The following is a 22475-nucleotide window of genomic DNA, read 5'->3' as shown; positions in this document are numbered from 1 at the left end:
TATTTGGAAACCATCACATGGCCACAAGGAACGGAATCTGCATCGGTTGCCTTGAGGAGCTGTTACACGGTTCTCAGACCATTTCAGTTTGGTTCATTGTGTTCCAGATGCTGGGTAATGTTTTAAGAATTCACACTGCAGCATCTGCTTGGATCAAAACCAGCAGAAACACTCGGAACAACGGAGATCTGAATGAAAACTACCATCCTGGGAGTCCCATGATCCAATGATAATGGAGTTGTTGACCAATCACAGCGATCAATCTCAATCAATGAGTCTACAACAGACCCAGACACGAGGTGAGGAAAACCTCGTGAGGAGAGCGTTGGAAACCAGAGGTCAAAAGTCACCCGTCCCTCCCGAGCTCGCTACACTCACCACACGTCATGTCTCAAACTATTCAGATACTGGAGAACAAAATGTTATTTTCTGAAAGAAATCTATGTAATTTGCAGTTGAATGAATCGACACTAACTGCTTCCCCTGTCTCCCCGGGGAGCCTGTTCCACAGATTGACCACTCGCTCACTGAAATATTGTTTCCACAGATGAGTGTTGAATTGACCCCGCTTCAAGCGCGGACCGTGTCCTCTGGTTCTGCTGTTCTGGACACGGTGAAACAATTTGACTTGGTCGATGTTATCCGGCCCCTTTAGAATCGTAGAGCAGCGATCGTATCGACTCTCAACCGTCTCTTTTCCAGTGAGAACCCAATTTACACAATCGCTCCTCGTAACACAATTCCTCCGTCCCCTCATGTGGCTCATGATCAGTTTTTCATGCACAAGGCAGGTCTTTGGAAACAAGGGTGAGGATTTTAAAATCGAGGCGTTGCCGGACCGGGAGCCAATGTCGATCAGCGAGCACAGCGGGTGATGGGTGAACGGGACTGGGTGCGAGTTAGGACACGGGGCAGCGAGCACAGCGGGTGATGGGTGAACGGGACTGGGTGTGAGTTAGGACACGGGGCAGTGAGCACAGGGGGTGATGGGTGAACGGGACTGGGTGTGAGTTAGGACACGGGGCAGTGAGCACAGGGGGTGATGGGTGAACGGGACTGGGTGCGAGTTAGGACACGGGGCAGTGAGCACAGGGGGTGATGGGTGAACGGGACTGGGTGTGAGTTAGGACACGGGGCAGTGAGCACAGGGGGTGATGGGTGAACGGGACTGGGTGTGAGTTAGGGCACGGGGCAGTGAGCACGGGCTGAGGGGTGATCGGGACTGGGTGTGAGTTAGGACACGGGGCAGTGAGCACAGGGGGTGATGGGTGAACGGGACTGGGTGTGAGTTAGGACGCGGGGCAGTGAGCACAGGGGGTGATGGGTGAACGGGACTGGGTGTGAGTTAGGACGCGGGGCAGTGAGCACAGGGGGTGATGGGTGAACGGGACTGGGTGTGAGTTAGGACACGGGGCAGTGAGCACAGGGGGTGATGGGTGAACGGGACTGGGTGTGAGTTAGGACACGGGGCAGTGAGCACAGTGGGTGATGGGTGAACGGGACTGGGTGTGAGTTAGGACACGGGGCAGTGAGCACAGTGGGTGATGGGTGAACGGGACTGGGTGTGAGTTAGGACACGGGGCAGTGAGCACAGGGGGTGATGGGTGAACGGGACTGGGTGTGAGTTAGGACACGGGGCAGTGAGCACAGGGGGTGATGGGTGAACGGGACTGGGTGTGAGTTAGGACACGGGGCAGTGAGCACAGGGGGCGATGGGTGAACGGGACTGGGTGCGAGTTAGGACACGGGGCAGTGAGCACAGGGGGTGATGGGTGAACGGGACTGGGTGCGAGTTAGGACACGGGGCAGTGAGCACAGGGGGTGATGGGTGACCGGGACTGGGTGTGAGTTAGGACACAGGGCAGTGAGCACAGGGGGTGATGGGTGAACGGGACTGGGTGTGAATTAGGACACGGGGCAGTGAGCACAGGGGGTGATGGGTGAACGGGGCTGGGTGCGAGTTAGGACACGGGGCAGTGAGCACAGGGGGTGATGGGTGAACGGGACTGGGTGTGAGTTAGGACACGGGGCAGTGAGTACAGGGGGTGATGGGTGAACGGGACTGGGTGTGAATTAGGACACGGGGCAGTGAGCACAGGGGGTGATGGGTGAACGGGGCTGGGTGCGAGTTAGGACACGGGGCAGTGAGCACAGGGGGTGATGGGTGAACGGGACTGGGTGCGAGTTAGGACACAGGGCAGTGAGCACAGGGGGTGATGGGTGAACGGGACTGGGTGTGAGTTAGGACACAGGGCAGTGAGCACAGGGGGTGATGGGTGAATGGGACTGGGTGTGAGTTAGGACACGGGGCAGTGAGCACGGGGGGTGATGGGTGAACGGGACTGTGTGTGAGTTAGGACACGGGGCAGTGAGCACAGGGGGTGATGGGTGAACGGGACTGGGTGCGAGTTAGGACACGGGGCAGTGAGCACAGGGGGTGATGGGTGAACGGGACTGGGTGCGAGTTAGGACGCGGGGCAGTGAGCACAGGGGGTGATGGGTGAACGGGACTGGGTGCGAGTTAGGACACGGGGCAGTGAGCACAGGGGGTGATGGGTGAACGGGACTGGGTGTGAGTTAGGACACGGGGCAGTGAGCACAGGGGGTGATGGGTGAACGGGACTGGGTGTGAGTTAGGACACGGGGCAGTGAGCACAGGGGGTGATGGGTGAACGGGACTGGGTGTGAGTTAGGACACGGGGCAGTGAGCACAGGGGGTGATGGGTGAACGGGACTGGGTGTGAGTTAGGACACGGGGCAGTGAGCACAGGGGGTGATGGGTGAACGGGACTGGGTGTGAGTTAGGACACGGGGCAGTGAGCACAGGGGGTGATGGGTGAACGGGACTGGGTGCGAGTTAGGACACGGAGCAGTGAGCACAGGGGGTGATGGATGAACGGGACTCGGTGTGAGTTAGGACACGGGGCAGTGAGCACAGGGGGTGATGGGTGAACGGGACTGGGTGCGAGTTAGGACACGGGGCAGTGAGCACAGGGGGTGATGGGTGAACGGGACTCGGTGCGAGTTAGGACACGGGGCAGTGAGCACAGGGGGTGATGGGTGAACGGGACTCGGTGCGAGTTAGGACACGGGGCAGTGAGCACAGGGGGTGATGGGTGAACGGGACTCGGTGCGAGTTAGGACACGGGGCAGTGAGCACAGGGGGTGATGGGTGAACGGGACTCGGTGCGAGTTAGGACACGGGGCAGCAGAGTTTCGGATGAGACTAAAGGACACGGTATATTCCATTGAAGAGTGGATCCCGGATACATCGGGTTGGGGATGTTAATTTATCAGGCAGAGGCCTCCTCAACTTGTGTTTAAGTCCAGATTCAGCAATGTGATGGGCCTGATAGTAGGAGGTGTCGTCTTGGATGGCTTTTCGCCATAAACCTGACAGGCGGAACTTGCCCATCCTGTGACCAGATTTACTCTTTCCTGCTATTGTTTCAATTCTTCCACTTTCTGGCCCTTTACTATTATCAGGTGTTTGAGACCCTCAACACAAAGTTGCAGAAGCGAGAGTACTTTTATTATTTCACAATCTATGATGCAACAGAGCAAAATATTAACACCAGCTTCGTAACCAAGACAATTTCATTTTGTTTTCCTCTGATTTTTATTTTTTGTCTATGGCAAGAGAGTGGGGGATAGGCTCCAGGCCCCAAACCCCAAACTCCAGGCCCCAAACCCCAAACTCCAGGCCCCAAACCCCAAGCACGGTGGCATAGTGGTTAGCACTGTTGCCTCACAGCGCCAGGGACCCGGGTTCGAATCCGGCCTCGGGTGACTGTCTGTGTGGAGTTTGCACATTCTCCCCGTGTTTGCGTGGGTTTCCTCCGGGTGCTCCGGTTTCCTCCCACAGTCCAAAGATGTGCGAGTTAGGTTGATTGGCTATGATAAATTGACCCTTAGTGTTAGGGGGATTAAATACGTGGGGTTACGGGGATAGGGTGGGATATGTGTTGGCGTAGGGGTTACGGGGATCGGGTGGGATATGTGTCGGTGCAGGCTCGATGGGCCGAAATGGCCTTTATCTGCACTGTGGGGTTTCTGTGATTCTGTGATTCTAGGCTCCAAACTCCAGGCCCCAAACCCCAAACTCCAGGCCCCAAACCCCAAACTCCAGGCCCCAGGCCCCAAACCCCAGGCCCCAAACTCCAGGCCACAAACCCCAAACTCCAGGCCTCAAACCCCAAACTCCAGGCCACAAACCCCAAACTCCAGGCCCCAAACCCCAAGCTCCAGGTCACAAACCCCAAACTCCAGGCCCCAAACCCCAAACTCCAGGCCCCAAACTCCAGGCCTCAAACCACAAACTCCAGGCCACAAACCCCAAACTCCAGGCCACAAACCCCAAACTCCAGGGCCCAAACTCCAGGCCCCAAACTCCAGGCCACAATCCCCAAGCCCTGAACTGCAGGCCCACAGGCCCCAGCCCCCAGGCAGGGCTGCATTGAGTCAGCCACGAGGAGGGGTGTGAATTGGTCATGGGGGGATTCCTCATGCCCAGTCACTCCCTGTAGCAAAGCTCCTGCTTGTTCAACCTGTGGGTTCCCCTTATTGCAGCAGGAGCCATGGCCAGTGCCAATCTGCCTCCCGTCACTTTGTGCTCCGGTTTCCAGCACACTGCCCAACAGAATGAAGGCCAGTCACGCCCGGAGATAGGTGAGAGGCAACTGGTGTACAGTGAATTAAAATACAGTTATAATAATCATTACATGCAAGTAGAGTCATGGGGGAAAACTTTGGTTGATTTGCGCCTCCCGTTAACGCTCTAAGAGGGCCAACAAAAAAAGGCAGGAAACGGCCGCCTTTAAATAGCGCTCCCCCCGTCCCTTCATGACTGCAAAACGCTCCCCTCAACCCGTCGTTGATAGCGGCAGGCGGAAAGGCAGGGGGCGCCACTCAATATCCGGTCCGGGGCGCTACCGGGACGTTGCATGCTCGAATGACGTCACAATCTGTGAACGCAGGAGATCGTGGCGGTAGTGTTTAGCGCCGCCACAAAATGTCTGGTCACTTTCGCGAGCGGCGCAAACATCGCCGCGCCCGGGCGCTAGTTGCTTTGCACCCCGTTGGTGCCCTCTTAGGGCTAATCAACCGAAATTTTCCCCCATAGAGTCATAACGGCACAGAAGAAGGCCATTCGGCCCATCGAGTCCATGCCGATGTTTATGCTCCACCTAAGCCTCCTCTCACCCTACTTCATAACCCTCTATTCCCTTTCTCCCTCATGTACTTATCTAGTTTCCCCTTAAATGCATCTATGCTAGTCGCCTCAACTACTCTCTCTTTTGTAGCCAGCGTGTGATCCATTCTGCTACCTGCCCCCCTGATTCCGCATGCTCTGACCTTAGTCTATGTGGTACCTTATCGAAGGCCTATTGAAAATCCAAGTATATTACATCTACTACACTACCCGTGTCTACTCTTTCTGTTACTTTAGGTCACCCCTCCCCCCAGCCTTCGCCTTTCTAATGAAAAGAGACCCGGCCTGTTTAGTCTTTCCCAATAGTTAAAATAACATGATTCCTACAACAGCAGGATAAGAAGAAGATTATAGGGATCATTTTACAGTGTCAAGGAGCCTTGGTTGTTGGGAGGGCATATCGGAAATGGGGCCATTTAATGCAATGACCAAAACAGCGTGCACAGCCCGCATCTGAATTTCTGATACACACAACTGGTAGGTAAAACCCCACTCGCCCTCCCGCAGCGCAATGTCAGAAAACCACCCTGAAAAAAAGGAATGGGAAGTTTATTTCCATAGGGATGTCATTGAGTAGATTGGGCCTGGACTCTCTGGAGTTTAGAAGAATGAGAGGTGATCTCATTGAAACATACAAGATTCTGAGGGGGATTGACAGGGTAGATGCTGAGAGGCTGTTTCCCCCTGGCTGGAGAGTCTAGAACTAGGGGTCACAGTCTCAGGATAAGGGGTCAGCCATTTAGGACTGAGATGAGGAGAAATTTCTTCACTCAGAGGGTGGTGAATCTTTGGAATTCTCTACCCCAGAGGGCTGTGGAGGCTCAGTCATCGAGTATATTCAAGGCTGAGAGCGATAGATTTTTGGACTCAAGGGGAATCGAGGGATATGGAGATCGGGCGGGAAAGTGGAGTTGAGGTCGATGATCAGCCATGATATTATGGAATGGTGAAGCAGGCTCGAGGGGCCGAATGGCCGACTCCTGCTCCTAATTCTTGTGTTCTTAAATCCTTCCTAATTCAGCCCCTGTGACTCTGTCACTCCTGACTTTCGCGACATGGAATAAACTGGCTGCTGATTTACAACACTCTAAAGCACTCTTAGAATAACCAACACTGCAGAAATGGAGAAATTAATTCTCATCCGTTAAAGCCTTATTTTTTGAGGCAGACTTCTGGAGTCTCCTTTACAGCTTCTCAAACATGCCCGCGCTGTGCTTTCAAGCAAGTCACCTCGGGAGAAAGAAATTTGGGGTGATTTCAAATGCAAAAACCTTACCAGTTATGGGTGCTTGAGTTGCAGAATATGCTGTGGATACAGAAGCTAGTCCCACCCTATCAGGGTTAGCTGTCGAACTGGTAGAGGATGGGAATTCTGAGCTTGTTGGAGATGTTGATGGTGAGTCAGTGCTTCTTCCTGTGGTACAAAATACATCAGCGCTGACATCTGGTACACTGGTCAAAGCCCTTTGTGCTTAACAAATGCAGAAAGTTCTAACAAACAGCCTAATGGGGGAAGAAGTTTGAGGTGTCTGCAGATGGAACACGCTCTCCCCAGTTGAGACCTTGGAGAGGGTGCAGAGGAGATTTACCGGAATGCTACCAGGGATGAAGGACTTCAGTTACGTGGCGAGCCTGGAGAAGCTAGAATCGTGCAATCATAGAATGGTTGCAGCACAGAAGGAGGCCATTCGGCCCGTCGAGCCGGTGCCGGCTCGCTGCAAGAGCACTTCAGCCAGTCCCGCTCCCCACCCTTTCCCCGTAGCCCTGTGAATGTTTTTTCCTTCAGAAGCTGGGATTGTTCTCCTTGGAGCAGAGAAGGTTAAGGGGAGATTTAATAGAGGTGTTCAAAATCATGAAGGGTTTTGATAGAGTAAATAAGGAGAAACTGTTTCCAGTGGCAGGAGGGTTGGTAACCAGAGGACACAGATTGAAGATAATCGGCAAAAAAACCAGAGGGGAGATGGGGAGAATTGTTTTTACGCAGCGAGTTGTTGTGATCTGGAACGCGCTGCCTGAAAGGGCGGTGGAAGCAGATTCAATAGTAACTTTCAAAAGAGAATTGGAGAAATAGTGAAATGGAAACATTTTGCAGGGCTGTGGGGAAAGAACAGGGGGGAGTGGGACTAATTGGAGAGCTCGTTCAAAGGGCTGGCACAGGCACGATGGGCCGAATGGTCTCCTGATTCTATGAGCAAGTCTATGAGTTTTCAGCCAGGGACCAGTAGATGGAGCACGATATCCGTCCGAGGTATTTCAACTCAAGGAGGAGAGAAGCTAACACTCGGCGGCTGGTTACAGTCCAATCACAGAGGGAAAGTCTCACCTCAGTGTAAGCAAGCTGTGAAACCAGCGCTGATCCTGAATACCTCAGTAAAGTTTTAAAAAACAGTAGCATCAATGTATTCTTTCCTCGCTGATCCGTCTCTCCGTCGCCCTCTTTGCAGCAAGTCTGACTGCAGGCAGTGAGAGGCTGTTGAAGTGGGGCCAGCTCAACATCGCAGCTTTCGGGGTAAACTCAGGGAGGCTGAGCTCCGAGTGGCAGCCCTGCCCGAGGGAAGTGAGCGGAGCAGTCAGTGCAACAAGTCCCGCAGCCTGGCCTCAGCTGAACTCCACTCTGGTACCGCTCCCCACTGAGGAGAAGGGTGTGTTACTGAGTCTACATCAGAGAGAGAGTGAGTGAGAGAGTGAGTGAGAGAGAGAAAGAGAGAGTGAAAGAGAGAGAGAGTGAGAGAGAGAGTGAGTGAGAGAGAGAGAGAGAGAGAAAGAGAGAGAGAAAGAAAGACAGAGAGAGAGAGAAAGACAGAGAGAGAGAGAAAGAGAAAGAGAGAGAAAGTGAAAGAGAGAGAGAGAGAAAGTGAAAGAGAGAGAGAAAGTGAAAGTGAGAGAGAAAGTGAGAGAGAGAGAGAGAGAGAGAAAGTGAGAGATAGAGAGAGAAAGTGAGAGATAGAGAGAGAGAAAGTGAAAGAAAGTGAGAGAGAGAAAGAGAGTGAAAGAGAGAGTGAGAGAGAGAGAGAGTGAGAGAGAGAGAGAGACAGAGAGAGAGAGAAAGAGAAAGAGAGAGAAAGTGAAAGAGAGAGAAAGAGAGAAAGTGAAAGAGAGAGAGAGAGAAAGTGAAAGAGAGAGCGAAAGTGAGAGAGAAAGTGAGAGAAAGAGAGAGAGAGAAAGTGAAAGAGAGAGAGAGAAAGTGAGAGAGAGAAAGTGAGAGAGAGAGAGAGAAAGTGAGATAGAGAGAGAGAAAGTGAAAGAAAGTGAGAGAGAGAAAGAGAGAGAGAAAGAGAGAGAGAGAAAGTGAAAGAGAGAGAGAAAGTGAGAGAAAGAGAGAGAGAAAGAGAGAGAGAGAGAAAGAGAAAGAGAGAAAGAGAAAGAGAGAGAAAGTGAAAGAGAGAAAGTGAAAGAGAGAGAGAAAGTGAGAGAGAAAAAGAAAAAGAAACAAAGAGAAACAAAGAAAGAGAGAAACTTGCCTTTCTCCAGCACCTTTCACGACCTCGGGACGTCCCAAAGTGCTTCACAGCCAATGAGGTACTTTTTGAAGTGTGGTCGCTGTTGCAATGTAGGAAACGCAGCAGCCAATTTGTGCACAGCAAGCTCCCACAAACAGCAATGAGACAAATCACCAGATAATCTGTTTTAGTCACATTGGTTGAGGGGTAAATATTGGACACCGGGGAGAACTCCCCTGCTCTTCTTCAAAATAGTGCCATGGGATCTTTTATACCCACCTGAGAGAGCAGATAGGGCCTCATGAACAGTGTATCTGAGGTAAGGTAATCACAGAAACCCCACAATGCAGATAGAGGCCATTTCGGCCCATCGAGCCTGCACCGACACATATCCCACCCAATCCCCGTAACCCCACGTATTTAATCCCCCTAACACGAAGCCAATCAACCTAACCCGCACATCTTTGGACTGTGGGAGGAAACCGGAGCACCCGGAGGAAACCCACGCAAACACGGGGAGAATGTGCAAACTCCACACAGACAGTTGCCCGAGGCCGGATTCGAACCCGGGTCCCTGGCGCTGTGAGGCAACAGTGCTAACCACTATGCCACCGTGCTGCTGTTAATGTTCCAAGAAACATTTTTACATTTTGTAAATGAATATTTCTTAATATTAGTCCTTGGCCAGCAAAGTCAATTAACCCTTCACAGTCAAATGGACTAAGAAATTGTGATTTTGTTAAAGAGTGTGCTGGACAGGGGATGAAGTGTGGTGAACTGTTCATGTTGTTTTGTGTCCAACCATTCAATATAGGGGAGTCTAGAACCACAGTCTCAGGATAAGGGGTTGGCCATTTGGGACTGAGATGAGGAGAAATTTCTTCACTCAGAGGGCGGTGAATCTTTGGAATTCTCTACCCCAGAGGGCTGTGGAGGCTCAGTCGTTGAGTATATTCAAGGCTGAGATCGATAGATTTTTGGACTCTCAGGGAATCGAGGGATATGGGGATCGGGTGGGAAAGTGGAGTTGAGGGCGAAGATCAGCCATGATCTTATTGAATGGCAGAGCAGGCTCGAGGGGCCGAATGGCCGCCTCCTGCTCCTAATTCTTATGTTCTTAAATCATGGGCACCAGTGTTTGTAGACTATGTTAAACTGCTTATTGGATATGAAAGCCACTCTGACACGGCCTTTAGTTATCGGAAACACAGCTTGTTAATCAACGTTGACCGAGTCACGAGTTGCAGGTTGTGAGACTTCCTTTCTGCACATTGATCACTAATGATTACCGTGTGTTGGAGCTGCAGAGGCGGGCGTGGAGCTGCTTGTCTCCACTTCAGATGATGTTCTGTCTGTTGGTGACGGAGCTGATTGGGAGTGTCCCCCTGCAGTGCACAATATTCCACGTTAGTGCTGTCCTGGAAGTCCAGTAATTGTTTAACATTCTTCATGCTTTTTTGAATGCAGGAAAGAATAGATAGAATCATAGAATGATACAGCACAGAAGGAGGCCATTCGGCCCATTGTGCCTGTGCTGGCTCTTTGAGCGAGCTCTCCAATTAGTCCCACTGCCCCTTGCTCTTTCCCCACAGCCCTGCACATTTCTCCTTCAAGTATTTATCCAATTCCCTTTTGAAAGTTACTATTGAATCTGCTTCCACCGCCCTTTCAGGCAGCGCGTTCCTGATCGTAAAAATTCACTGAGTAAATTCCTTTTTTTTCATGTTGCCTCTGGTTCTTTTTCCAATTCCCCTCAATCTGTGTCCTCTGGTTACCGACTCTCCTGCCACTGGAAACAGTTTCTCATTTACTCTAGGAAAACCCTTCATAATTTTGAACACCTCTGTCAAATCTCCCCTTAACCTCTCTGCTCGAAGGAGAACAACCCCAGCTTCTCCAGTCACATAACTGAAGCCCCTCCTCCCTGGAACCATTCTGGTAAATCTCCTCCGCACCCTCTCCAAGGCCTTGACATCCTTCCTAAAGTGCGATGCCCAAGAATTGGACACAATACTCCAGCTGGGGTCGAACTAGTGTTTTATGACGGTTTAGCATAACTTCCTTGCTTTTGTACCCTGCCTCTATTTATGAAGCCAAGGATCCCGTAGGCTTTTTTAACAACCTTCTCAACATGCCCTGCCACCTTCAAAGAGCTGTGTACCTACCCCCCCAGGACTCTCTGTTCCTGCACCCCCTTTAGAATTGCCCCAGTTAGTTTATGTTGGTCTATAATTTCCGGTCAAGGGTCAGTAGCAGCTGTGCTACGGACACAGCGGGGCTGATCTTTGTCTCCCTTCTGCCTCATGATTCGGGGTGAATGGGACAGAACTGGAACGTTTTATTACGTTACAGGCGCTATATAAATGCAAGTTGTTGTTGTCCGAGTAAGGACAGAAGCGGATGGTAGGTTGTTTGAAGGACAAACCCATATATCATTCTTCACACCCTCAGGACCTCCCACAGATTTTCATCACCTACATCAGCTTACATTTAACTCCTGAATTTCGCTAGCCTACATTTCGTTGTACTGCACTTGTGCACTAACAATGACAATAAAGTTGATTATGATTATGATAATTGTGTTGACTGTAACTGGTAGGTTAGAGGGGATTTGAGGACAAAAGAATTTCACCCAGAGGGTGGTTGGAATCTGGAACTCACTGCCTGAAAGGGTGGTAGAGGCAGGAACCCTCACAACATTCAAGAAGCATTTAGATGAGCATTTGAAACGCCATAGCATGCAAGGCTACGGACCAAGTGCTGGAAAATGGGATTAGATTAGACAGGGCTTGATGGCCGGCGCGGACACGATGGGCCGAAGGGCCTCTTTCTGTGCTGTGTAACTCTATGACTCTATGGTAGCAATTTTACCTCATCTCCATACCCTGGTTACTGGTTCGTGCCAGTGTTAGCACCAGGGGTAAGCTAGTTTCACCGGGTAGACACCACATTGCTAAAAAATCACTGAGGTAAATAAAAAGGCAGCACAATTAGTACCACCATGATCAGCTGGTAGGTGGGCGGGTTATATCAGAGGTTGAGATTGGGAAGCAAGTCATCCCTTTGTTGAACAGCTGACCTTCAGAGAACCATGAAACGCCTCCAGGCTGATTTCCACTGACCCTGGTATCCTGCCAATTACCCCCAGTGGGATTGTGGTGTCCTTCATGCGATACTCAAATCATTGAATCTCACCGCACAGAAGGAGGCCATTCGGCCCATCGTGCCGGCTCTTTGAAAGAGTTCTCCAATTAGTCCCACTCCCCCCTGCTCTTTCCCCCGTAACCAATACTTGAATCAAACAGATTTCTTGACGGCAAAACAAAGCAGCGGATGAGAGATCTGGACAGCAGCCAACAGAAACAAACTCCTGTTACTGCTGCAGGAAGCCGTAAGAAGGGGAATATATGCAGATAGCGGAATTGGGGCAGATTGGGAAGAGTGGATCCGTTCAGTCACGTTTGATCTTTTCCACAATCAGAGTGCAGTGAAAGCTTGGCTCTGGTCTGATCCAGTGCTTAGTCTCAGAAAACAGGAAACAGTCTCTTCCGTTGAACGTCAGCAATGCCATCCTCTCCCAAGCAGGAGATTTGTACTGAATCACCATCCAGGTAAGTCTGAAGTAAGCCTTGCATTTAACTATTTATAAAGTGAAGAAAAAGAAAGACTTGCATTTCTATAGCGCCTTTCAGGACCACCGGACGTCTCAAAGTGCTTTACAGCCAATGAAGTACTTTTGAAGTGTAGTCACTGTTGTAATGTGGGAAACGCAGCAGCCAATTTGTTCACAGCAAGCTCCCACAAACAGCAATGTGAAAATGACCAGATCATCTGTTTTAATGATGTTGGTTGAGGGATAAATATTGGCCCCAGGATACTGGGGAGAACTCCCCTGCTCTTCAAAATATTGCCATGGGATCTTTTATATCCACCTGAGATGGCAGACGGGGCCTCAGTTTAACATCTGATCCAAAAGACGGCACCACCGACAGTGCAGCGCTCCCTCAGTACTGCCCCTCCAACAGTGCAGCGCTCCCTCAGTACTGCCCTTCCGACAGTGCAGCGCTCCCTCAGTACTGCCCCTCCGACAGTGCGGCACTCCCTCAGCACTGCCCCTCCGACAGTGCGGCGCTCCCTCAGTACTGCCCCTCCGACAGTGCGGCGCTCCCTCAGTACTGCACTGGAGTGTCAGCCTAGATCTTGTGCTCGAGCCTCTGGAGTGGGACTTGAACCCACAACCTTCTGACTCAGAGAAGAGAGTGCTGCCCACTGAGCTGACATAAAAAGAACGTGAAGTAAACACAATGGGGCAGAAATTCCCCCCCAAACGCGTGAGTACGGAAGGGGTACTCACGTGCCTGGCCGGAGGAAATGCCGGTTTTCAGCATGCACAGCGCATGCGCTGAAAACCGGCATTTCCTCTCCTCTAACCCAAGAGGTGAAGAGGCTAGCGCGTGCGCTGTAGGGGGCAGCGCGTGCGTCTTGGATTTCCTCTGTTTTGGGGGATTTGCGCATGTCTAAAGGCCTCCGGTCTTTACGCTTGTAAAAAGCACACGTAAGTATTTATTTTTACAGGTAAGTGGTGTTTTAGTGTAATTTAGAATTTTTTTTTCCACAGGTTTATTATTTTAAAGAATCTACAATAAGGTAAGTTTAGTTTTAGACCCTTTTTATTAAAAATTTATTTTTTTCAAAAAAAAAAATTGTTTAAATTATTTTTTAAAACTTATTTATACTTAATTTAATGATTGGGATGTTTTTTTAAATTTTTATTTAAAGTTTAAATAGTGTTTTGGGCCCCCGTAGTTTTCATGAGTTTGACAGTTCTTACTCTCAAACTCATGAATGAACCTTCCCCTCCCCTGATTGGTTGTACAGTGCTCACCTGATCCCAGCCGGCACATCGCACTAACTACGCCGCTGGATCAGGTAAGCACATCGCGCCGACATCTGAACCGGGCCACTGACAGGAAATGCAAGCAGGCCCAGGCTTCAGATGTCAGCGCGCTGGGTGAGTGCACATCGGGGGCTTGCACGCGCGGCAAGCCCCCGACACCAAGTTCTGGGCCATTATCTGAGATTACTCAGCAGGGCTGACGCTTTACGAGAAGAGCATTGTATCAATGTTTTCATTTTGCATTAATTTGCTCTTTCACATCTCTGAGCCTCTTTAGCACTAATTCCAGGAGACTCCAGAACTATCCTGGAGGCTTGACAACAGTCTCCATATTAAGAGTGACCGCCTTAGCTTGATGTTGATTGATTTGAAGATGGCTGTGGGAATAGTGTCGCTCAGAAACTGCCGGCCTGGTGTCAGACTGTGTGATTGGGCTCTGGTAAACTCCACACTGGGCTCTGGTAAACTCCACACTGGGCTCTGGTAAACTCCACACTGGGCTCTGGTAAACTCCACACTGGGCTCTGGTAAACTCCACACTGGGTCTGGTAAACTCCACACTGGGCTCTGGTAAACTCCACACTGGGCTCTGGTAAACTCCACACTGGGCTCTGGTAAACTCCACACTGGGCTCTGGTAAACTCCACACTGGGCTCTGGTAAACTCCACACTGGGCTCTGGTAAACTCCACACTGGGTCTGGTAAACTCCACACTGGGCTCTGGTAAACTCCACACTGGGCTCTGGTAAACTCCACACTGGGTTTGGTAAACTCCACACTGGGCTCTGGTAAACTCCACACTGGGCTCTGGTAAACTCCACACTGGGCTCTGGTAAACTCCACACTGGGCTCTGGTAAACTCCACACTGGGCTCTGGTAAACTCCACACTGGGCTCTGGTAAACTCCACACTGGGCTCTTGTAAACCCCACACTGGGCTCTGGTAAACTCCACACTGGGCTCTGGTAAACTCCACACTGGGCTCTGGTAAACTCCACACTGGGCTCTGGTAAACTCCACACTGGGCTCTGGTAAACTCCACACTGGGCTCTGGTAAACTCCACACTGGGCTCTGGTAAACTCCACACTGGGCTCTGGTAAACTCCACACTGGGCTCTGGTAAACTCCACACTGGGCTCTTGTAAACCCCACACTGGGCTCTGGTAAACTCCCCACTGGGCTCTGGTAAACTCCACACTGGGCTCTGGTAAACTCCACACTGGGCTCTGGTAAACCCCACACTGGGCTCTGGTAAACTCCACACTGGGCTCTGGTAAACTCCACACTGGGCTCTGGTAAACTCCACACTGGGCTCTGGTAAACTCCACACTGGGCTCTGGTAAACTCCACACTGGGCTCTGGTAAACTCCACACTGGGTCTGGTAAACTCCACACTGGGCTCTGGTAAACTCCACACTGGGCTCTGGTAAACCCCACACTGGGCTCTGGTAAACTCCACACTGGGCTCTGGTAAACCCCACACTGGGCTCTGGTAAACTCCACACTGGGCTCTGGTAAACTCCACACTGGGCTCTGGTAAACCCCACACTGGGCTCTGGTAAACTCCACACTGGGCTCTGGTAAACTCCACACTGGGCTGTGGTAAACTCCACACTGGGCTGTGGTAAACTCCACACTGGGCTCTGGTAAACTCCACACTGGGCTCTGGTAAACTCCACACTGGGCTGTGGTAAACTCCACACTGGGCTCTGGTAAACTCCACACTGGGCTCTGGTAAACTCCACACTGGGCTCTGGTAAACTGCACACTGGGCTCTGGTAAACTCCACACTGGGCTCTGGTAAACTCCACACTGGGCTCTGGTAAACTCCACACTGGGCTCTGGTAAACTCCACACTGGGCTCTGGTAAACTCCACACTGGGCTCTGGTAAACTCCACACTGGGCTCTGGTAAACTCCACACTGGGCTCTGGTAAACTGCACACTGGGCTCTGGTAAACTCCACACTGGGCTCTGGTAAACTCCACACTGGGCTCTGGTAAACTCCACACTGGGCTCTGGTAAACTCCACACTGGGCTCTGGTAAACTCCTCTGTGAAGGCCCTAGAAAGGGTACAGAGTGGGTTTCCCAGGATGTTGCCAGGGATGAGGATCTTCAGTTATGAGGAGAGGTTGGAAAAGTTGGGACTGTTCTCCTTGGAGCAGAGAAGGTTAAGAGGTGACCTAATAGAGGTTTTCAAGATGATGGTTGGGGGTGAGTTGATAGAGGTGTAGAAGATTATGATGGGTTTGGATAGGCTAGATGGGGAAAGGCTGTTCCCACTAGTTGATGGTACAAGGACTAGGGGACACAGATTTGAGGTTTCTGGCAATTGATACAGGGGGGATGTGAGGAAAAACCTTTTTACGCAGCGAGTGGTGAGGACCTGGAACTCGCTGCCGACGGAAGTGGTGGAAGCGGAGACACTCAGTGTTTTCAAGGGGAGACTGGATAGGCACTTGAGGGAAATAAACTTGCAGGGCTACGGGGATAGAGTGGGGGAATGGGACTGACTGGATTGCTCTACAGAGAGCCGGCACGGACTCGATGGGCCGAATGGCCTCCTTCTGTGCCATTATGACTCTATGGGGGAGAAATTGGGTCACGCCCTGAAAAAATTAGCACCACCGCGGCCGAAATTCACTGGTAGCGCCCCACCTCCCTCTTGGGGCGCTGCGAGGGAATATCGCGGTGCTACGTGCCGCGGTACTGCAGGCCTTCCTCACCTTCTTAAAGGCTGTACGTTTCTCTGATTCTATTCTATGATTCTCTGACTTGTGTATCCTTTGTTATTGTTTTTTCACATTCATGGAACTCCCTGAAAAAGATTTGGATCATCCTGATTGCAATGTGTCCGTTCCTTTCCGCCTTATCACACTCCGAATTGTCCAATCTTCTGCACTGGTTTGAGTAGGACTGCCGGCAGGACTGGGATCGGATCACAGCCTCCGCACTCGCCCACATCTGTCTCTGATTACCGTTCATCAGCAAATACTAACTTGTCTTCAATACATCCACATCGCGACCTTTTGCCTGACTCATCCTGGTCCTGTGTGGGAGTCGGAAACTCCGTTTCCGTTCCTGCTCCCTCTTGCGCAGAGCTGCGCAGCCCCAGCAAAGTCTGGCTTTCAGCAGATTGCAGCGCGGGTGCAGACTGCGTCGAGCTTGCCGAATCGCATCAACACCGCTGACAAAAAAAAACCCACCCCAAAAGGCCCTGCAAGGAGTTATTGGGGAAAAAGTCTCATAACATAATTATCCAATGACGCGGCTGCAACTAGCGCGCGGTTAATGTGACAGCGCTGACACCGAGCCTGGAGTGGCGGGAGCGCGCGTCAAGTGTTGAGGGCGACATGGCTGAAGTGAGTTTTCTGTCCTTTGAAATTAATGATCGATTCAGCTTCCAGATAAGAGGCACGAATACAGAAAGAGACGACACACACAGGAGCTCCTTTCATCCTAAACACCGGCACGGACCAGTTTCTGTGCTGTGAATACTGTGTAATTCTAGCTAAGTACAGCATTCTCACTTTACCTCAGTGTTTACCAGGGAGACTAACAGGGTGGACGTGACACTAGAAGAAGAGAGCAAAAAAGATATCAAGACATTCGAAGAAAGACTTGCATTTCTCCAGCGCCTTTCACGACCACCGGACGCCCCAAAGCGCTTCACAGCCAATGAAGTACTTTTTGAAGTGTAGTCACTGTTGTAATGTAGGAAACGCGGCAGCCAATTAGCGCACAGCAAGCTCCCACAAACAGCAATGTGAGAATGACCAGGTAATCTGTTTTAATGATGTTGAGGGATAAATATTGACCCCAGGACATCAGGGAGAACTCCCCTGCTCTTCTTCGAAATAGTGTCTTTTACGTCCACCTGAGAGAGCAGACGGGGACCTCATTTTAAATGTCTCATCCGAAAGATGGCACCTCCGACAGTGCAGCGCTCCCTCACTGGAGTGTCAGCCTGGATTTTGTGCTCGAGTCTCTGGAGTAGGACTTGAACCCACAACCTTCTGACTCAGAGGCGAGAGCGCTGCCCACTGAGCCACGGCTGGCATTGAAGGTAGAAAGGGGGAGGATGATTGATAAACTAGCTAGATTTAGAGAGGTTAACACCCCTGGTCCAGATGTATTGCATCCGTGCATATTAAAAGAAGCAAGGGAAGAGATAGTAGAGGCACGTTTATATACTTATATAAAAATTAATTAGAAAAGGGAATAGTGCCAGAGGACTGGAGGACAGCTAATATTCCTAAATTTAAAAGGGAGATCGAACAAGTCCAGGGAACTATAGACCAGTTAGCTTAACGTCAGTAGTAGGAAAGATAATGGAATCTTTACTCAAAGATGTAATTAAAAAATCTAGAAACCAAAAATATAATAAAGAATAGTCAACATGGATTTCAAAAGGGAAGGTCACGCTTGACCAACCTTATTGAATTCTTTGAAGAAGTAACAGAAAGAGTAGACAAGGGTAATGTAGTAGATGTAATAAACTTGGATTTTCAAAAGACTTTTGATAAGGTACCACATAGTCTCATGACTAAGATCAGAACATGTGGAGTCAGGAGACAAGTAGCAGAATGGACAGCAAGCTGGTTACAAAACAGAGAATGGTTGAGGCGAATAGCAGAGATGCCTTTAAGGGGAAGCTCGATAAGTACATGAGGGAGAAAGGAATAGAAGGATTTGCAGATGGGGTGAGATGAAGAGGGGTGGGAGGAGGCTGGTGTGGAGCGTAAACACCGGCACGGGCCAGTCGGGCCGAATGGCCTGTTTCTGTGCCGTACATTCGATGTAAGCATTTTGTAGATGGATAGACTTTCCCATTCCTGATGGGCTGAAATCAGACCTTTACATTTAAAGGGAGATCTGATTTCTCTATCCAAGTACATGCGCTAGGCTTTTCTGTATTAATACAATCAAAGAGCAGACATAATACACTCCAGGGACAACGGGGAATGGCGATGAACAGATGGTGAAATCTTCCAGCATTTCTAGACATTCGTATCATAATCCTGAAAACGTGCCTGTAGTTCCACCACACAAGAGTTTTACAGGAGGTTACAGAACATAAGAATCGGAATGAGTTCTATGAGGTACGTTGGTTTTGTAAATAGGGGCATTGAATGGAAAACAAGTCATGTTAAACCGTAACAAAATCTCTGGTTAGGCTTCAGCTGAAGTCTTGTGTACAATTCAGGGCACCACACCTTAGGAAGGATGTGAAGGCCGTGGGGAGGGTGTGGAGGAGGTTTACCAGGGCCTTCAGTTAGATGGAGAGATTGGAGAAGCTGGGATTGTTCTCCTTAGAGCAGAGAAGAGTAAGGGGAGATTTAATAGAGACATTCAAAATTATGAGGGGTTTTGTTAGACCAAGTAGGGAGAAATTGTTTCCTTTGGCAAGTGGGTCAGTAATCAGAATTCATAGATTTAAAATAATTGGCAAAAGAACTAACTCAGTGGGCAGCACTCTCACCTCTGAGTCAGAAGTTTGTGGGTTCAAGTCCCACTCCAGAGACTTGAGCACAAAATCTAGGCTGACACTCCCAGTGCAGTGCTGAGGGAGCACCACACTGTTGGAGGGGCAGTACTGAGGGAGCGCCGCACTGTCGGAGGGGCAGTACTGAGGGAGCGCCGCACTGTCGGAGGGGCAGTACTGAGGGAGCGCCGCACTGTCGGAGGGGCGGTACTGAGGGAGTGCCGCACTGTCGGAGGGGCAGTACTGAGGGAATGCTGCACTGTCGGAGGGGCAGTACTGAGGGAGCGCCGCACTGTCGGAGGGGCAGTACTGAGGGAGCGCTGCACTGTCGGAGGAGCAGTACTGAGGGAGCGCCGCACTGTCGGAGGAGCAGTACTGAGGGAGCGCCGCACTGTCGGAGGGTCAGTACTGAGGGAATGCTGCACTGTCGGAGGGGCAGTACTGAGGGAGCGCCGCACTGTCGGAGGGGCAGTACTGAGGGAGCGCCGCACTGTCGGAGGGTCAGTACTGAGAGAGCGCCGCACTGTCGGAGATGCCGTCTTTCAGATGAGACGTTAAACCGAGGCTCCGTCTGCTCTCTCTGGTGGATGTAAAAGATCCCATGGCACGATTTCAAAGAAGAGCAGGGGCGTTCTACCCGGTGTCCTGGGGCCAATATTTATTCCTCAATCAACATAACTAAAAACAGATTATCTGGTCATTATCACATTGCTGTTTGAGGGATCTTGCTGTGTGCAAATTGGCTGCCGCGTTTCCTACATTACAACAGTGACTACACTTCAAAAAGTACTTCACTAGCTGTAAAATACTTTGGGACGTCCTGAGGTTGTGAAAGGCGCTATAGAAATGTAAGCCTTTCTGTATTACAGCCAGCTGTTAGTGTGTCCTGGAAACTGAAAATGACAGCTTGAGCATAGCAAATATCAGGACCGATAGCGAACTTATTTAAACTTGGTTATGGCAATACTAAAGGACACAGTGCAAGGGCGGGTATAACAGGAGCATCGCTCGCCACTTTAAATAGGTTCCAACAGAAATACCCCAAATCTTATGATTATATAATGTCCCTGATCTGTCGAGAACTTTCAGTTGAGGGAGAGAAGCGGGCTGTTCACTGCCAGGAAGCTGGTTGTACCCTGGCAAAGACCAGGTTAAAGACTCCTCAGACTTGCCCCTTGATCCACTGAACCTGAGATTGATCGGGAGCCCCTCCACATAAAGTTCCCACACCCAGCCACTGCCCTCCCCGCCTGGCTCCAGGTCGCCGAGGGGAACAAAGCGAGAGATGGAGACGGTTTCTTACCGAGCAAAGCGTCAGCAAAGCACAGCAGCAAAAGAGCGGCGGTAACTGAGGACTTCATTATCCAGCGCCTTTATCCAGGGCCCCGGACACTGGCTATTCCTGGTCACCGGAGACACTCAGCCCAGCGAGCGGTGGGAAAGGCACCAAGCACCAGTCGGCACTCCCGATTATTCTGGGACTTCCTCTGATAAGCAGCAGAAGGAAATCCGTGAGATCGCACTGAAATTCAGCCCAGGGGAAAGGTTACAATGAATCAGGGGGAGGTGTCAGGCACCACTCTTAATAACAAAAACAATGACCAAGACTGCCCTCAGAATTGTCCCGGTAAAACCCTTGTATGCCGAGATCTTGCTTAAAGTCTAATTAAGTCTCCAAAGTCTGTGTTAAACGCGAATACATCAGCTGTGCTTAAAGTACTAAATTTAGTGTTATGTCAAGAGCCTTCTTGTTTGGAGCAATCAAACTCTGGGTTTATGAGCTGCGCATCCTGTCTGGAGATAATGAGGTGGGAAACATTGAGAAAGCCTTGGCCTCTCTCGATCCAGAGAATGAATGAACTTGGCTCAAGTCTCCATCACTTGGCTCTCACTGAGGACACCAGTGACTTGAGCACATAATCTAGGCTGTCACTCCTGGGGCAGTACTGAGGGAGTGCCGCACTGTTGGAGGGGCAGTATTGAGGGAGTGCTGCACTGTCGGAGGGGCAGTACTGAGGGAGTGCCGCACTGTCGGAGGGGCAGTACTGAGGGAGCTCTGCACTGTCGGAGGGGCAGTACTGAGGGAGCGCAACACTGTTGGAGGGGCAGTACTGAGGGAGCGCCGCACTGTCGGAGGGGCAGTACTGAGGGAGCTCTGCACTGTCGGAGGGGCAGTACTGAGGGAGCGCCGCACTGTTGGAGGGGCAGTACTGAGGGAGCGCCGCACTGTCGGAGGGGCAGTATTGAGGGAGTGCTGCACTGTCAGAGGGGCAGTACTGAGGGAGTGCCGCACTGTCGGAGGGGCAGTGCTGAGGGAGCTCTGCACTGTCGGAGGGGCAGTACTGAGGGCGAGCTGCACTGTTGGAGGCACCGACTTTCGGATGAGACACTAAACCGAGACCCTTCTCTCTCAGGTGGACGTAAAAGATCCCATGGCACTATTTCGAAGAAGAGCAGGGAGTTATCCCCGGTGTCCTAAACAATATTTATCCCTCAATCAACATCACGAAAACAGATGATCTGGTCATTATCACATTGCTGTTTGTGGGGGCTTGCTGTGACAACAGTGACGACACTTCAAAAAGTACTTAATTGGCTGTAATGTGCTTTGGGACGTCCAGTGGTCATGAAAGGTGCTATATAAATGCAAGTCTTTCTTTCCTTCCCTTTCCCAATGAAGTACTGCCCATCCGACAGTGCGGCACTCCCTCAGTAATGCCCCTCCGACAGTGCGGCGCTCCCTCAGTACTGCCCCTCCTACGGTGCGGTGCTCCCTCAGTACTGACCCTCAAGTGCAGCGCTCCCTCAGTACTGCCCCTCCGACAGTGCGGTGCTCCCTCAGTACTGCCCCCTCCGACAGTGCAGCGCTCCCTCAGTACTGCCCCTCCAACAGTGCAGCACTCCCTCAGTACTGCCCATCCGACAGTGCGGCGCTCCCTCAGTACTGCCCCTCCGACAGTGCGGCGCTCCCTCAGTACTGCCCCTCCGACAGTGCGGCGCTCCCTCAGTACTGCTCCTCCGACAGTGCGGCGCTCCCTCAGTGCTGCCCCTCCGACTGTGCAGTGCTCCCTCAGGACTGCCCCTCCGACAGTGCGGCGCTCCCTCAGTACTGCCCCTCTGACGGTGCGGCGCACCTTCAGTACTGCCCCCTCCGACAGTGCAGCGCTCCCTCAGTACTGCCCCTCCGACAGTGCAGCACTCCCTCAGTACTGCCCATCCGACAGGGCGGTACTCCCTCAGTACTGCCCCTCTGACAGTGCAGCACTCCCTCAGTACTGCCCCTCCAACAGTGCGGCGCTCCCTCAGTACTGCCCCTCCGACAGTGCGGCGCTCCCTCAGTGCTGCCCCTCCGACTGTGCGGTGCTCCCACAGTACTGCCCCTCCGACAGTGTGGCGCTCCCTCAGTACTGCCCCTCTGACAGTGCGGCACTCCCTCAGTGCT

General features: G+C 51.2%; 1 protein-coding gene across 5 annotated transcripts in view; it reads right to left on the bottom strand.

The window, feature by feature from the left end:
• Positions 1-20897, bottom strand: part of LOC147122496 (uncharacterized) — a 68136-nt gene extending 47239 nt beyond the window's left edge. The window contains exons 1-3 of one of the 5 annotated variants that reach the window (XM_086005876.1): positions 20337-20897; positions 9942-10037; positions 6489-6626 (exon numbers count right to left, since the gene is read on the bottom strand). In XM_086005876.1, coding sequence (XP_085862002.1) covers positions 6489-6626; positions 9942-10037; positions 20337-20394 — 292 coding nt within the window. In that variant the 5' untranslated portion in view covers positions 20395-20897. The remainder of the gene's footprint in view (positions 1-6488; positions 6627-9941; positions 10038-20336) is intronic. The other 4 variants (XM_086005852.1, XM_086005868.1, XM_086005860.1 and 1 more) reach the window with 4 other exon arrangements.
• Between the last annotated feature and the right edge of the window lie 1578 nt (positions 20898-22475).

The sequence above is a fragment of the Somniosus microcephalus genome, chromosome 2, assembly GCF_052327205.1.
Source record: "Somniosus microcephalus isolate GS21.2 chromosome 2, FLI_Smic_1.0, whole genome shotgun sequence".
Classification (NCBI taxonomy): Eukaryota; Metazoa; Chordata; class Chondrichthyes; order Squaliformes; family Somniosidae; genus Somniosus; species Somniosus microcephalus.
The sequence above is the reverse complement of the archived record's forward strand: the minus strand, read 5'-3'. Positions and strand labels throughout refer to the sequence as shown.